At 44.5% G+C, this 16085-nt stretch overlaps 2 protein-coding genes across 4 annotated transcripts in view; one reads left to right on the top strand and one right to left on the bottom strand.

Moving 5' to 3' along the window:
* Positions 1–392: 392 nt before the first annotated feature.
* The window catches only part of LOC146675486 (protein NLRC3-like), a 33057-nt gene continuing 17364 nt past the window's right edge, over positions 393–16085 (bottom strand). Inside the window, exon 4 of one of the 3 annotated variants that reach the window (XM_085400526.1) lies at positions 393–686. In XM_085400526.1, coding sequence (XP_085256652.1) covers positions 500–686 — 187 coding nt within the window. In that variant the 3' untranslated portion in view covers positions 393–499. The remainder of the gene's footprint in view (positions 687–16085) is intronic. The other 2 variants (XM_085400525.1, XM_085400524.1) reach the window with 2 other exon arrangements.
* On the top strand, positions 8263–14511 carry LOC146675488 (uncharacterized). The gene is made up of 2 exons (XM_085385588.1): positions 8263–8342; positions 8586–14511. Exon 2 carries the CDS (start codon positions 8746–8748, stop codon positions 14509–14511), a length of 5766 nt encoding a protein of 1921 aa, XP_085241714.1. The 5' UTR covers positions 8263–8342; positions 8586–8745.

The following is a 16085-nucleotide window of genomic DNA, read 5'->3' as shown; positions in this document are numbered from 1 at the left end:
TCTCTCATGTAGGAGATCGGCCGGTACTGAACCAAACCAGGCCTGTCCCGACCTTTCACCCTGACCTGGCAAAAAGGGGCGTGTCTGTCCACAAAGTAGACACAACTCTCCTGTAAATGTTCCCAAACTGACATTGTCAGCCTGTTTAATACGACCCCAGTTCAAACTGATGCGGGCTCGGAGCGTGAGATTTTAGTGTTTCTCACAGCACCAACTACGCAGTGATCACTCAGGTCGTTGGCAAAAACTGCAGATGTGGAAAACTTACGCAGCATATTAGTTAAAAAAGGTCAATAAGAGCAGATTTATCTGGGTGTTTAGGATCAAGGCGTGTGAGGCTTTAAATAATTTGAGTCAGTTTTAAAACAAGCAGCGTGCCTTAAAATCATCAGACACAGAAGAAAGCCAGTCCCAATGAAAATCATCCATCTGAAAGACATCATTAAAATGCAGCTCAGATAAAAGTTGAACCAGAGACGGTGACCACCCACTCACTCCATCACTCTACTGACCACAGAGTCTCCAGTCTGTAGTTTGGACTCTGCTGAAGATCAGACAGCTGCTTCACATCTGGATCCTTCAGGTTGTTCAGGATCAGGTCCAGCTCTCTCAGATGGGAGGGGTTGGACTTCAGCGCTGCTGCCAGATAATCACAGCTGATCTTTGACAAACCACAGACACTCAATCTGTATAAAGAAAGAAAGATGTAAGTTTATTAGACAAAGTGTGAGCTTGAAATCATTCAGTGTTTCATCATCTGTTCAGAGCTGAAGAAGGTTCAGAATGTAGAAGTTTAGAAAATGGAAACTCCAAACAGCTGAAGCCAACAGGAAGCAGCTTCAAACAGGAAACTGTGCAGAGTTTCAGACTATATGTCCTGATGCAGCCAGTTGGATTTTGGAGATTTGAATCTCTGTTCTGTGACTAAGTCCTTGAATCATTTCTTCCAGTTGGTCCAACAAGACAGACTAAGTATTGGACATATGTTGTGGCTCCATTAGGGGAGCTTCTAAATGTGATGTGATGGCCCCTCTGGGTCTGTCAGGTCACAGGACTGAAGAGAGCTCAAACTGGGCACACAGTTGTTCCAGTCAGGACCAAAGACTATACTGGGAATGAGGGACGGCTTTGACTGTACCCACTGGGACTTTTTAAAGGCTCATGTTCTCACTTAGATCATCGATTTCTACTTACATTTCTTTCTGGGAAAAATTCGGATTACTTTGAAAACAGGAAGTATTTTCCCCAATAAGCAGCCCTGGATTAGTAAATCACTCCAACATGTTCTCAGGCAGAAGAAGCTGTCTTCTTATGAGGGAGAGAAGAAAAAGATGGAGGCACAGAAACTTGTTGAAAGAGAGATAAAGCAGCTAAAATCAGGTGTAAAAGTAAAGCAGAGGATGAGCTGAATAAAGGACACTCAAGGCTGGCTTGGAAAGGAATGAAGTCCATGGTGGGGATGCAGAACAAGGAGCAAAGATGAATGTGATGCTGAATCAGCAGAAGACTTGGACTCATTTGATTCCAGCTTTGATATCATTGATTTCAATGAAGAGCTTTGTGATTGTAGCAAAGGGCTGGTAGCTCTGAGAGTCCCACTGATGAGGTGTTTGTGTGGAAATCTCTTAGTTTGATCAAAGAGAGAAAAAGCTGATGCTGTGGGAGGGAAATGATTGAAGTGTGCTGTGAGGAACTGACTGGGAAATTTCTACACATTTTCCAGTCCTCCTTGGAAGTTCCCAGCATATGGAAACAAAGGATAAGTGTCCTATGGCACTCAGTAGGTATGGGTACCGGTATCCGGTGCCATTATGGCACCAGTTCTGACATAGTAACCAAACCGAAAAGCAGTGCACATTTCGGTGCTTTTTTCCCCCCTGAGATACACTTTGGATTCTAGCCAATCATTTTACCTTTCCAAGGATAGTAGGTGGGCTCAGGTATGTACGTTCTTTTAGAGCAGAGCTACAGATTAAAAATGCCCAAGGCTTAGCGGTCCAAAGTCTGGCTGTACTTCACAGCAAAAGATGCAAACTCAGCAGCCTGCAACAAGTGCTTTAAGGTGATACTGTGCAGGGAGGTAACACCTCGAATCTGATGAAACACCTGGCGAGGCATAGCGTTTTTTTAAAGCCGAGAAATGCACCGTATTTGATAGGGCGGCCACAAACGATTATTTTGATAGTCGACTAGTCACCGATTATTTTTGCGATTAGTCGACTAATCAGATCATGTATCCGTTGGACGTAAAACGTACAGCTTATTGCACCAGCAGCATCTGCTCTTATATAACTATCATTAGCTTACAGCTTTAAGTGTTTCAGGTATATGCTAATTAAAAATAAAGACAAGATGATAGCTTATTAAATTTTAATGTAATTTGCAGATTGTTTCGGTGAAGTTTAATAAACTCCTTGCTATCTAAACTATAACGGGACACCGTAGTATATTCTCGAGCATCTCACACTTCTGATAATCAGCTGTCTGCTTGACGTTTATTCAGCTGTGTAAAAACTATAACTTTAATCTCAGCCAAACCGATTTACTCAGGAACAAATAAAATACTAAAAAAAAGCCAAACAATAACATTTTTAAGTTATCTAAGTGACTTATATATCATGTTTAACCAGAGTGGAGAAAGATGGTGGTGGGTTTGAAAACGATTTGCCGGGAGTCCGGTGCTCTCACGGGCTCTAGTGACCTATCGAGCTACAGTGGGGCAAAAAAGTATTTAGTCAGCCACCGATTGTGCAAGTTGCCCCACCTAAAATGATGACAGAGGTCAGTAATTTGCACCAGAGGTACACTTCAACTGTGAGAGACAGAATGTGAAAAAAAAATCCATAAATCCACATGGTAGGATTTGTAAAGAATTTATTCGTAAATCAGGGTGGAAAATAAGTATTTGGTCAATAACAAAAATACAACTCAATACTTTGTAACATAACCTTTGTTGGCAATAACAGAGGTCAAACGTTTACTATAGGTCTTTACCAGGTTTGCACACACAGTAGCTGGTATTTTGGCCCATTCCTCCATGCAGATCTTCTCGAGAGCAGTGATGTTTTGGGGCTGTCGCTGAGCAACACGGACTTTCAACTCCCGCCACAGATTTTCTATGGGGTTGAGGTCTGGAGACTGGCTAGGCCACTCCAGGACTTTCAAATGCTTCTTACGGAGCCACTCCTTTGTTGCCCGGGCGGTGTGTTTTGGATCATTGTCATGTTGGAAGACCCAGCCTCGTTTCATCTTCAAAGTTCTCACTGATGGAAGGAGGTTTTGGCTCAAAATCTCACGATACATGGCCCCATTCATTCTGTCCTTAACACGGATCAGTCGTCCTGTCCCCTTGGCAGAAAAACAGCCCCATAGCATGATGTTTCCACCCCCATGCTTCACAGTAGGTATGGTGTTCTTGGGATGCAACTCAGTATTCTTCGTCCTCCAAACACGACGAGTTGAGTTTATACCAAAAAGTTCTACTTTGGTTTCATCTGACCACATGACATTCTCCCAATCCTCTGCTGTATCATCCATGTGCTCTCTGGCAAACTTCAGACGGGCCTGGACATGTACTGGCTTCAGCAGCGGAACACGTCTGGCACTGCGGGATTTGATTCCCTGCCGTTGTAGTGTGTTACTGATGGTGACCTTTGTTACTTTGGTCCCAGCTCTCTGCAGGTCATTCACCAGGTCCCCCCGTGTGGTTCTGGGATCTTTGCTCACCGTTCTCATGATCATTTTGACCCCACGGGATGAGATCTTGTGTGGAGCCCCAGATCGAGGGAGATTATCAGTGGTCTTGTATGTCTTCCATTTTCTGATGATTGCTCCCACAGTTGATTTTTTCACACCAAGCTGCTTGCCTATTGTAGATTCACTCTTCCCAGTCTGGTGCAGGTCTACAATACTTTTCCTGGTGTCCTTCGAAAGCTCTTTGGTCTTGGCCATGGCGGAGTTTGGAGTCTGACTGTTTGAGGCTGTGGACAGGTGTCTTTTATACAGATGATGAGTTCAAACAGGTGCCATTCATACAGGTAACGAGTGGGGGACAGAAAAGCTTCTTACAGAAGACGTTACAGGTCTGTGAGAGCCAGAGATTTTCCTTGTTTGAGGTGACCAAATACTTATTTTCCACCCTAATTTACGAATAAATTCTTTACAAATCCTACCATGTGGATTCATGGATTTTTTTTCACATTCTGTCTCTCACAGTTGAAGTGTACCTCTGGTGCAAATTACTGACCTCTGTCATCATTTTAAGTGGGGGAACTTGCACAATCGGTGGCTGACTAAATACTTTTTTGCCCCACTGTAGTGGGTAACAGACGTCTCCGAAAACGTCGGAGCGCTTTTGAAAATATGTGGTGTCTTGATAAACGGAGCAGATATTTGAGGTTTACACAGCTACATTCTCGCCTGAAAATATGTTGAACGTTTATTTTGTGACCCAGAAAGAATAATAAGAGTAATATTAAAACTAACTAGCTGCCGCCATTGTTGGAAACTGAGCTGGGCTGCGCTATGAATTCTGGGACAGAGCTACTTCTTCTTCTTCGGGGTTTAACGGCAGCTGGCATCCTTGTACATGCAGTGCCGCCATCTTCTGTTTCAGTCCGTTATTACACTCTTAAATCATACTACTTATTCCTGCGTCTTTTGTGATTTTACAAAGCTTCAAACGACGCGTTGACTATTAAATCAGTCGTTGACGAATTTGATAGTCGACGTAATCGTGACCGACGTAATCGTGACTAGTCGACTAATTGTGGCAGCCCTAGTATCTGATAGCTTGCTACAAGACCTCACACCGAGCACATCTACTGCGGGTGTGGTGCCTGTTATCAGACCCGGAGTTAGCAACATACCCAAAGAAACCGAAGAGGAGAGTCCTGACCCCTAGCCCTGCCAGTGTAGCAGAAATGATGACGGATGATGATGGCAGCAGCAGCCGTTCTTCTCTGCGTGTGTAGCTTTATGTTGTTCGTGTGTAATTTACGTTGAGTAGGTTAACCACGTTATTGCATTAATACATGTAAGGTGAACTAGCAAACACCGTCGTAGTTACATGTGGCTGTCTTCTTGTTTGATGGCAGATACTCCCTTCACCCTGGCCAAAAAGGCTAAAATGACCAAAGAAAAAGTGGAAAACAGCTAAACATGAGAGGTGGCCCCACCATCTCCACCTCTTTTTAAAGGAACTAACTGTAATCTGAAGCTTCAAATGGAACTAAGACTTCCTCCACTAGGTGGCAGTGTCTGATGAGAAAGTGTTAGTTGAGCTGGCCTGGAGTCAGAAACAGGAAGATGCAGGATTTGGGCTGAAATGGGGAAAAGTGGTTCGCACTAGTGCCTTAAAGCAAGAAGGTTGTAGGCTGAAGCTTGTTGGTCTTTCTGTGGAGGTTGGATGTTCTCCCACAGTCCAATGAAATGCTGCTTAGGTTTATTGGTGCTTCTAAATTGGCTGTAGGTGTGGATGTGAGAGAGTGCTTCTCTGTCTCTCTCTGTTGGCCCTGTGATGGACTGCTCACCTGTGCAGGTGGACCACGCCTCTTGCCCTATGACAGCTAGGGCACAGGCTGCAGCCCTGTGAGCCTAAGCTGAATAAATAGTTAGCAAAAATGATCCATAGATGGCCTGAAATCCCCCAGTTAGCAGTTTGGTAGATAGCTATGACATGCTAATCCCATCCAGCAGCTGTATTCTACCTGTAAGCTGATCCCTGCTGAGCAAAAGCACTTTTTCATATACAAATTACAACCTTTAATAGAAATCTATTGGTCAGCATCTTATTAGCCTGCTGTTAGCTTCATTCCACAGAAAACTGAGAGAAACTAACAGAGTTGATAAAGAATAAAGAGAAATGTGCTGATTTAAAGCCTTTGAAGTGCTTCAGATGATCTCTGTCCACTTCTGTCCACTCATTCATTCATGTAAGCTTTCTAATGCAGCTTTGATCTTCACAGTCTGCTTCATGAAACTCATTCTAACCCTGAATGTCAGAGTGTTCCTCCTTCTCTTTCCCATCATTCATGCTGGCAGTGGAGGAGATTTGGATGTTGGACTGTGTTTTGGATGATGTGTGTATGTTTGTGTTGGACTGCTGTCTGTAAAGCAAACACACATTTTGCTTTGGATTTCAGTGTCAGACAGACTTTAAGGTGGAATGAAGAGTTTGAGAGTTTCACAGTGAATTATCCAGTGGAGGATTTTTCTTCTTCTTTGAAGGTTTGAAATGTGAACATTGTTCTGCTGCAGTCAATGGACTAAACCAGAGAAGAAGAAAACAGACTTTACCATGAAGATCCTCAGTGTGGATCAGTATAATATCAGCCTGATGTCTGCAGTTTAGTGTCAGCACAACTTTCACATCATATTCATCTCAGCACAACTAAAGCATGCTGACTGACTTCAGAGTTTCAAGTTTACATCCTGGACTCTCCAGGAAACCACACAGATGCTTCACTCCTGCATCCTGCAGCTTGTTGTTGTTAGTCAACAAATAGGCGGGGCCATTACTCAGGTCTAGCTGTCTCAGATGGGAGGGGTTGGACTTCAGCGCTGTTGCCAGATAATCACAGCTGATGTCTGACAAACCAAAGCCCCTCAATCTGTATAAAGAATGAAAGATGTAAGTTTATTAGACAAAGTGTGAGCTTGAAATTAGGGCTGCACGATTTTGCATAAAATGAGAATCACGATTTTTTTGTTTAGAATTGAGATCATGATTCTGTCACGATTTTCTTTTCCAATATAAATATTTATTGCGCTTATTAACAGCACAAGAACTTCTATAACAGTTGAGACTGAACATAAAAACCATAAATAAACATAAAAACAACAAATGTCTCACGTTTTGTCATTGCCGTAAAATGTTGTACTGCTTGAAATTCCACCTCCGCCGTTGCTCGACACTGCGTGTATAGAGCAGGTAGTGCAACAATAGAAAAATACGGGGCGGGACGGCACTGTGTAGCGTTTGTCTAGGGTGTTGATCGTTTTCCTAAATCCCTCGTTTTGCACAGTGTTGATGGGAGCCATATCTTTGGTCAGGTGATAAGTGATAGCCTCCGTAATTTCTTTGTGCCTGCGGGAGTTCGACGGGTATAGGGAAGCGCTGTATAAGGTTCCCGTTATTGATGTTTGGGTGGTTGACTGGGACGGATTTTCTCCTGTCACTTTCTCGTCATCCCTGACGTGCTCTCCGTTGTTTTTTCCCTGCTAATATTAGCATCACACGGCACAGCTTCTGTATCACGTGGTATAAGGCTCCGCCCTTGTCATTTCTTGAGCAGGAAGAGTGAGCGCTTGGTTTCATGCAGAGTACGTCCCGGATCAAAATGCGGTACAATCGTCGTCTTTTTTTTTTTTTTTAATTGTTGACATTTGGAAATGAGATCGCACATAAGTATGAATTGAGATCGCGATTTTCTAACAATTAATCGTGCAGCCCTACTTGAAATCATTCAGTGTTTCATCATCTGTTCAGAGCTGAAGAAGGTTCAGAATGTAGAAGTTTAGAAAATGGAAACTCCAAACAGCTGAAGCCAACAGGAAGCAGCTTCAAACAAACACAACAAGAGAAAAAACTCTGAATGTTTCACATTAAAGTCGTACATTTCTCATAAAAACAGGACAAAGACTTGAAAAAGTCGTGTTTTTCCTTCCAGGAACCACAAGGCTTCACTTTTAAAGGTGAAGTGTGAAAGAAATGGACATATTTGAAGTCCAACACCTTTTTCCAGTCACATTATTAAAGCAGACAAACTACAAGCTTATTTTCATTCCAACAAGTCATCTTCTGACCTGGACTAACAACACTGGTCTCTATGTGCAGCTGGCTGTGAGACCAGTGCTCAGGGAGCGTCTACAAAGTGCAACACTGAAAGAACATCACACACTCATTTGCTTCCAGCACTTTCACACAAACATCTACTGTCATTATTGTCACCAAACTCTGTGTATCCTTTATTGCAAATTCAAATGGGATCAAATGGTCAGACAAAAGAGGCTTATGAGGAAATATGATGAAATGTTGTGTATTAGCAGCAAGTTTGTGATGCCTCAAAGGCATTTATTTCATTTATCTTTAATGTTTGCTTAAAGTAATTCTTTCGTATGTATTTAAGTTAAAAAGAACAGTAAAAAGACTTCAAAATGTTAAGAAGCTTTAAATTTGAAGGTTAGCTTGCTGGTGACCTCACTTCCTGGTGGGTGACCTGTATTACTTCATTTCCTGTTTAATTCCTCTTCCTGGTTGCTCTAAGAGGTAGAGGGACATGCGGTCTTGCTCTGAGGCTTATCCACAGCCATCCACTTGGGAACATTGTTCAGGCAACGTCGTAAGTGTATATATTTCATGGTGAAGGTGTTAAAAAGGCATAAATAGCGGTATTTGTTAAAAATTATATTTTATTTGTGATTCATGGAGGTTGATTTGTACATGTTAAAAAAGGGCAGTTTTGATGATCATTACTGTTGCTAAAGCTAACACGAAGGTGTAAGGTCACATTTTGAGTTATTTCATGATGCAATATTTATGTAAACGATCATTTTTTCTATTCTGTATTTCTTTTCAACTACAGTTTTCACCGCTTGTCAAATGAAGATTCTGAGTAAAAAGTCAACTCTACTCGGACTCGTGTATTCATTGACAGAGGTTTAGCTTGGTGTTTGATCGGAGTTGCTACACTCTGCAACAGAACACTACAGTGAAAAGACGGCACTCGATGGTCCTACGTGTTCATGATGGCAGCAAGCAACAAGTCATCGGTATCAAATACCAGGAGCAACGTGACATCAGCATCATCTGTAAGTGCGGCTCGCGCCAGAGCTAAAGCAGAAGCTGCTAAGGTACGAGCATCATATGCTAGCCAGGAGGCTAAATTAAAATTGGAAAAGGCTGCTAGAGAAGCAGAAAGGAAAACTAGAGAAGCTCAAAATCAGTTGGAAGCTGCTAGAATTGATACAGAGCTGGAAGTGCTAACATTAAATCGTGAAGCAGACGCAGCCATCGCTGAAGCACAGGTGTTAGAAGATGTAGCAGAAATGCATGGAAATGTAGAAAATATGAAATCTGAGTCAGAAGACAGGCTTAGATTGCAACGTACTAGTGAATATGTTTGCTCTCAAAATGATCAGAATCAGTCTACCTTCGCACCAGTATCTGTCCCACCTGTTAAATCTGTAGACCGTACAGAATCACAAGACAGTTTCAGAACATGGCATCCACCTGTAAGCTTAGCGGAATTCCAACATAGCAATAGCAAGCCCAAGCCTGACGTGGATAATGGGACGCATCCACCCACAACAAACCTGTCTAAACTGACCAGAGCTGAATCGAAGACCGACGTCGAAAGAACAAACCCTCGCATGTATATAAGTGCTCAATCACAAACACCCCAGCATATGCTTCCAGTGAGCGTGCCACAACCTCCAGACCCTCTGGCACAATATTTGGCGCGACGTGATCTCGTTACGTCAGGACTGTACCAATTTGATGATAAGCCAGAGAATTTCCGTGCATGGCGGTCCTCATTCACTAACGCTGTGGCTGAGGTTCAACTTACAGAAACACAAGAATTAGACCTCATGACCAAATGGTTAGGAAAAGAGTCTGGACAGCAAATAAGATGCATACGCTCAGTGCATGTGAATAATGCTGGTTTGGCTCTGCGCAAGGCATGGGAGAGGCTGAATGACTGCTATGGTGCCCCTGAGATGATCGAGCAGTCACTGTTTCAGAGACTTGACAGTTTTCCAAAAATTGCAGCCAAAGATCACATCAGATTACGTGAACTTGGGGATTTGCTTATGGAGATACAAGGCGCAAAGGAGGATGGATACCTCACTGGGCTGTCATATCTAGACACCTCCAGAGGTATCGGACCCATTGTAGACAAGCTCCCATATGGGCTCCAGGATAAGTGGGTGTCATCTGGGTCGTGGTACAAAGAAGAGAATAACGGCTGCTTCCCTCCCTTTAGTTACTTTTGTAACTTTGTTTGTCATGAGGCAAAGAAGCGAAATGACCCCAGCTTTATTCGTCAAAGCAACGGCGCAAGCCCCACAAAACCAGAAAGATTACCTATGAAGAGCTTTAACACCAACAAGTCTATCGCGGTTCACAAAACAGATGTCTCTACAATCAACAACGACGCTAACAAGAACTGCCCATTGCACAATAAACCTCACCCACTTAAAAAATGCAGGACATTCAGAAACAAGTCCATCGATGACAGGAAGGCCTTTCTAAAACAGAAAGGAATATGCTTCAAGTGTTGTTCTTCAACTTCACATGTTGCCAAAGACTGCAAATCTTCCGTGAAATGCTTAGAGTGTGAAAGCATCTATCATGATGCAGCCATGCACCCTGGCCCACAACCTCAACTCACCAAGGCTCCACCACCACCACAAGAGAATGGCGGGGAGGGAGAAGATGACTCTAACGTAACTGATGTTAGAACCAGCTGCACAGAGGTTTGTGGCCCCGGCCAGTGGGGTCGTTCTTGCTCTAAGATCTGCCTTGCAAAGGTCTACCCCAAACATTCAAAACACAAAGCCATTAAAGCTTATGTAATTCTGGACGACCAGAGCAATCGCTCTTTAGCCAGGCCAGAGTTCTTTGAGCTGTTTGGTGTGGAGAACGAACCACTCTTATACCATCTCAGAACATGCTCCGGTGTCATCGAAACGTATGGCAGAAAGGCAGAGGGATTCCAGATAGAGTCGTTGAACGGCAACGTGCTCATACCTCTTCCACCACTCCTTGAGTGCCCCGAAATCCCTAACAATCGAGCGGAAATCCCAACACCAGGTGCTGTTTTGCATCATCCTCATCTCCACCATATAGCCAAACACATCCCCGATCTAGACCCAGAAGCAGAGATACTCCTGCTGCTCGGGAGAGACGTGCTTAGAGCACACAAGGTCAGGCAGCAAGTTAACGGGCCACACAACGCTCCCTTTGCACAACGTCTCGATCTAGGCTGGGTGGTGATAGGGGAGGTGTGCCTAGGTAATGTGCATAAGCCAACGGTGGACACATTCAAGACCCATGTGGTAGACAGCGGTCGCCATTCCATATTTCAGCCCTGTGCAAGTTTCATGCATGTCAAAGAAACACAGCCAAGCTTCAGCAAGTCTAACAAAATGCCAGAGAGGATGCTAGGACACACAGTGTTTAACCAATCTGAACATGATAACAAACCTGCTCCATCAATAGAAGACATCCTCTTCCTAGAGATCATGGATACAAATGTCCACAGAGATGACACTGGTAGTTGGGTTGCTCCATTGCCGTTCAAGGAGCCACGGCAACGTTTGCCAAATAATAAAGATCATGCGGTTAAGAGGTTTGAATCCTTGCAACGCCAATTCAGGAAGAAACCTGAGATGCAGAAGCAATATGTGGCATTCATGGAGAAGATCATTGCCAACGGTCACGCAGAGGTGGCACCACCCTTGAGGGAAGATGAAGAGTGCTGGTTTCTTCCATCATTCGGGGTATACCACCCACAAAAGCCCAACCAAATCAGGGTGGTTTTTGATTCCAGCGCTTGGTACTGCGGGGTCTCCCTCAATGACGTGCTTCTGACTGGTCCCGACCTCAACAATTCTCTCTTGGGCGTCCTTCTACGCTTTCGAAGGGAGAGAGTAGCTATCCTCGCCGACATCCAACAAATGTTTCACTGCTTTTTGGTCCATGAAAGGCACCGCAACTTCCTCCGGTTTTTGTGGTATGAGGAAAACGACCTCACCAAGGCAGTTATCGACTATCGCATGAGGGTTCATGTCTTTGGCAACTCACCATCTCCGGCTGTGGCTATCTATGGTCTGCGAAGAGCCATTGCTGCAGGTGCCCAGAAGTACAGTGCCGACACAATGAAATTTGTGGAAAGGCACTTTTACGTGGATGATGGCTTGGTGTCTCTCCCATCTGAAGCAGAAGCAATCAACCTTCTCCAACAGACTCAGGCTTCACTTGCTGAATCAAACCTCCGCTTGCACAAGTTTGTGTCGAACAGTCCAGCAGTCACTGGAGCTTTCCCGCCAGAAGATTGTGTCCCGCTCATCAAGGATCTGGATTTGAGTGGGGAGACAGCACCCATGCAGCGCAGCCTGGGTTTGCTTTGGGAGATCAGAAAAGACACATTTACATTCTCTGCATCAACTATTATCAAACCTTTCACTCGACGTGGAGTCCTCTCCACCGTCAATAGTGTTTTTGATCCAATGGGTATGCTGGCACCCGTCACAATCCAGGGACGAGCTCTTCTTAGGGAACTTAGTTCGGAACTGACTGACTGGGATGCACCTCTCCCAGAAGACAAGCTGAAGAAATGGGAAACCTGGAGAGATTCTCTCCAAGTCCTAAAGGAGCTTCATGTGCCACGTGCATACACATCAACCTCGCTCACCAAAGCTGTGCGCACAGAGTTGTTTGTATTCTCAGATGCCTCAACTATGGCCATTGGGGCTATCGCTTACTTGAGAGCCATCCAGGAGGATGGAAAAGTGGAAGTAGGATTTGTTATGGGCAAAGCCAAATTAGCACCCCAGTCTGAACCAACAATCCCGAGGCTCGAACTCTGCGCTGCTGTCCTTGCAGTAGAAATGGCAGATCTCATCCGAGAGGAGCTGGATCTGAAATTGGATGCTGTCAGGTTCTACACGGACAGTAAGGTGGTACTCGGGTACATTTGCAATACGACAAAACGCTTCTACACATATGTCCATAACAGAGTCCAACGTATCCGACAATCTACCAGACCAGAACAATGGCATTATGTGTGCACGGAAGCAAACCCTGCGGACCATGCATCCAGATCTCTGCCTGCATCCCATCTGACACAGAGTTCTTGGTTCACCGGACCTTCATTCCTGCATCAGTTATCTGCAGAAACAACACGAACCAGTGAGACGTTTGAGCTCATCGACCCGGGAAATGACTCAGAGATTCGACCACAGGTACGCACCTACACTACTCATCTGAAGGAACCTGTACTTACCCCTGATCGCTTTCGCCGTTTCTCCACCTTTACCTCTCTACTGCGAGCTGTGGCTTTCCTTATCCATGTGGCAAGATCTCACAAACATTCAAACCAAAACAGCAGGTGTACAGGGTGGCACACATGCCGCTTACCTCGTACTGTGGATGAAATAGCTCAAGCGAAACATGTCATTCTGCAAGTAGCACAAAGGCCAGCCTTTGCCAAGGAACTGTCGGCCCTCCAAGAAAACAAAGTGGTGCCCACAAACAGCCCGTTGCATAAACTCAGTCCAACTTTGGAGAGTAGTCTCATCTGCGTTGGAGGCAGACTGAAACATTCTCAACTAACGTGTGAAGAAAAGAACCCAGTAATCCTACCCAAGGACAGCTACGTTTCCTTACTGCTCGTACGACATCACCATGAGCAGGTGAGACATCAGGGTCGACATCTCACAGAAGGTGCAGTAAGGGCAGCTGGACTGTGGATTTTGGGTGGGAAGCGACTAATCAATTCAGTCCTACACAAATGCGTAATCTGCCGGAAGCTGCGTGGGAGACCGGAAGAACAACGTATGGCCAACTTACCGCCGGAACGTCTCAAGGTTTGCCCTCCCTTCACATACGTGGGGCTTGACGTCTTTGGTCCTTGGTCTGTTGTAACCAGACGCACCAGAGGAGGACAGGCAGAGAGAAAACGGTGGGCCATGATGTTTAGTTGTTTGAGTTCAAGGGCCGTCCACATTGAGCTGATTGAGTCTATGGACACATCTAGCTGTATAAATGCTCTCAGGCGGTTCTTCGCTCTCAGAGGCCCTGCAAAGGAACTTCAGTCTGATTGTGGGACCAACTTCATTGGAGCTAGCAAGGAGTTGGAGATGGGTAATACTGTACAGGGGTACCTCAGCAAGCAAGGATGTAGCTGGAACTTCAGACCTCCGCATGCTTCCCACATGGGAGGCTCATGGGAACGGATGATTGGTGTTGCCAGGAGAATCCTTGATTCAATGCTCTTGCAGCAAAAGAGTCGCCTGACCCATGAAGTGCTGTCAACACTAATGGCAGAAATTATAGCTATCATCAATGCACGTCCACTCCTACCTGTGTCTACAGACCCAAACCAACCTTTCATTCTTTCACCAGCCATGCTCCTCACACAGAAATCAGGAGTTCCACCTCCTCCAGGAGATTTCACAGACAAGGACCTCTTCACAAAACAATGGAGGCAAGTTCAAGCGCTCGCAAACCAGTTTTGGGCCCGTTGGAGCAAAGAATACTTACCATCCTTACAACAAAGACAAAAATGGACAGTGACACGCAGAAACCTTCAAGTTGGGGATCTGGTCCTCCTCAGGGACAAGCAGACCATCTGCAACTACTGGCCCATGGCCATAGTCACAGCAACCTTTCCTGGGAAGGATGGACATGTGAGAAAGGTTGAAGTAAAAACGACCGACCACGGTGACACAAGAACCTTCCTTAGGCCAGTTGCAGAAGTAGTTCTTCTTCTGCCTAAGGACTGATTTAAGGACTGTTGTTTGGACTCATTCAAGTTCATAGTGGCCTCACACAGGCCAGGCGGGGAGTGTGATGCCTCAAAGGCATTTATTTCATTTATCTTTAATGTTTGCTTAAAGTAATTCTTTCGTATGTATTTAAGTTAAAAAGAACAGTAAAAAGACTTCAAAATGTTAAGAAGCTTTAAATTTGAAGGTTAGCTTGCTGGTGACCTCACTTCCTGGTGGGTGACCTGTATTACTTCATTTCCTGTTTAATTCCTCTTCCTGGTTGCTCTAAGAGGGAGAGGGACATGCGGTCTTGCTCTGAGGCTTATCCACAGCCATCCACTTGGGAACATTGTTCAGGCAACGTCGTAAGTGTATATATTTCATGGTGAAGGTGTTAAAAAGGCATAAATAGCGGTATTTGTTAAAAATTATATTTTATTTGTGATTCATGGAGGTTGATTTGTACATGTTAAAAAAGGGCAGTTTTGATGATCATTACTGTTGCTAAAGCTAACACGAAGGTGTAAGGTCACATTTTGAGTTATTTCATGATGCAATATTTATGTAAACGATCATTTTTTCTATTCTGTATTTCTTTTCAACTACAGTTTTCACCACTTGTCAAATGAAGATTCTGAGTAAAAAGTCAACTCTACTCGGACTCGTGTATTCATTGACAGAGGTTTAGCTTGGTGTTTGATCGGAGTTGCTACACTCTGCAACAGAACACTACAAAGTTATTGAATCATTTTCCTCAGAAACCAAACAAAATGATTGACAAACATGTTTTTACAAACTCAGTGTTGGACTTGGATCAGCAGGATAAGCTGATGTTTAAAGGCATTTGAGTCTCGCTGTATGAGAGTGCAGTTATTACTCAATGTTTATGGCCCGGTAAATGGCCTGTATTTATATAGCGCTTTACTAGTCCCTAAGGACCCCAAAGCGCTTTACATATCCAGTCATCCACCCATTCACACCACATTCACACACTGGTGATGGCAAGCTACATTGTAGCCACAGCCACCCTGGGGCGCACTGACAGAGGCGAGGCTGCCGAACACTGGCGCCACCGGGCCCTCTGACCACCACCAGTAGGCAATGGGTGAAGTGTCTTGCCCAAGGACACAACGACCGAGACTGTCCAAGCCAGGGCTCGAACCGGCAACCTTCCAATTACAAGGCGAACTCCCAACTCTTGAGCCACAATCGCCCATTAACTAGCCACTACTGGATGCGATTATGGATGATGTTCTTTCAGTGTTGCACTTTGTAGACGCTCCCTGAGCCTCACAGCCAGCTGCACATGGACCAGCTGACATTACCCAGCATTAGAGGCGGCTGTAAAAAAATGGATTTTCCTATTTAAATGGTTTTAATTTGAATAAAGCGATGTTGATTCATTCAATCCTGAATCGATTTTTAATATAAATGTATTTTGCCAGAATCTCAGGTTAAAGCTCCCAAAAGTATTTCAACAACAAGCAAACAGATAAAACAGTAAATGAGAGCAGCTAAACACACAAAGATGGAAACACAGAGCGTGGATCGTTCACTCGACAGCACGTACATGGACACGCCGTCGGGGC

The sequence above is a fragment of the Rhamphochromis longiceps genome, linkage group LG3 (assembly GCF_057381845.1).
Source record: "Rhamphochromis longiceps isolate RC_006_pf linkage group LG3, R_longiceps_female_GT1.1, whole genome shotgun sequence".
Classification (NCBI taxonomy): Eukaryota; Metazoa; Chordata; class Actinopteri; order Cichliformes; family Cichlidae; genus Rhamphochromis; species Rhamphochromis longiceps.
The sequence above is the reverse complement of the archived record's forward strand: the minus strand, read 5'-3'. Positions and strand labels throughout refer to the sequence as shown.

Excerpts from the sequence above, each read along its gene's own strand:
- LOC146675488 (XM_085385588.1), top strand. The coding sequence starts at position 8,746 with ATGATGGCAGCAAGCAACAAGTCATCGGTATCAAATACCAGGAGCAAC.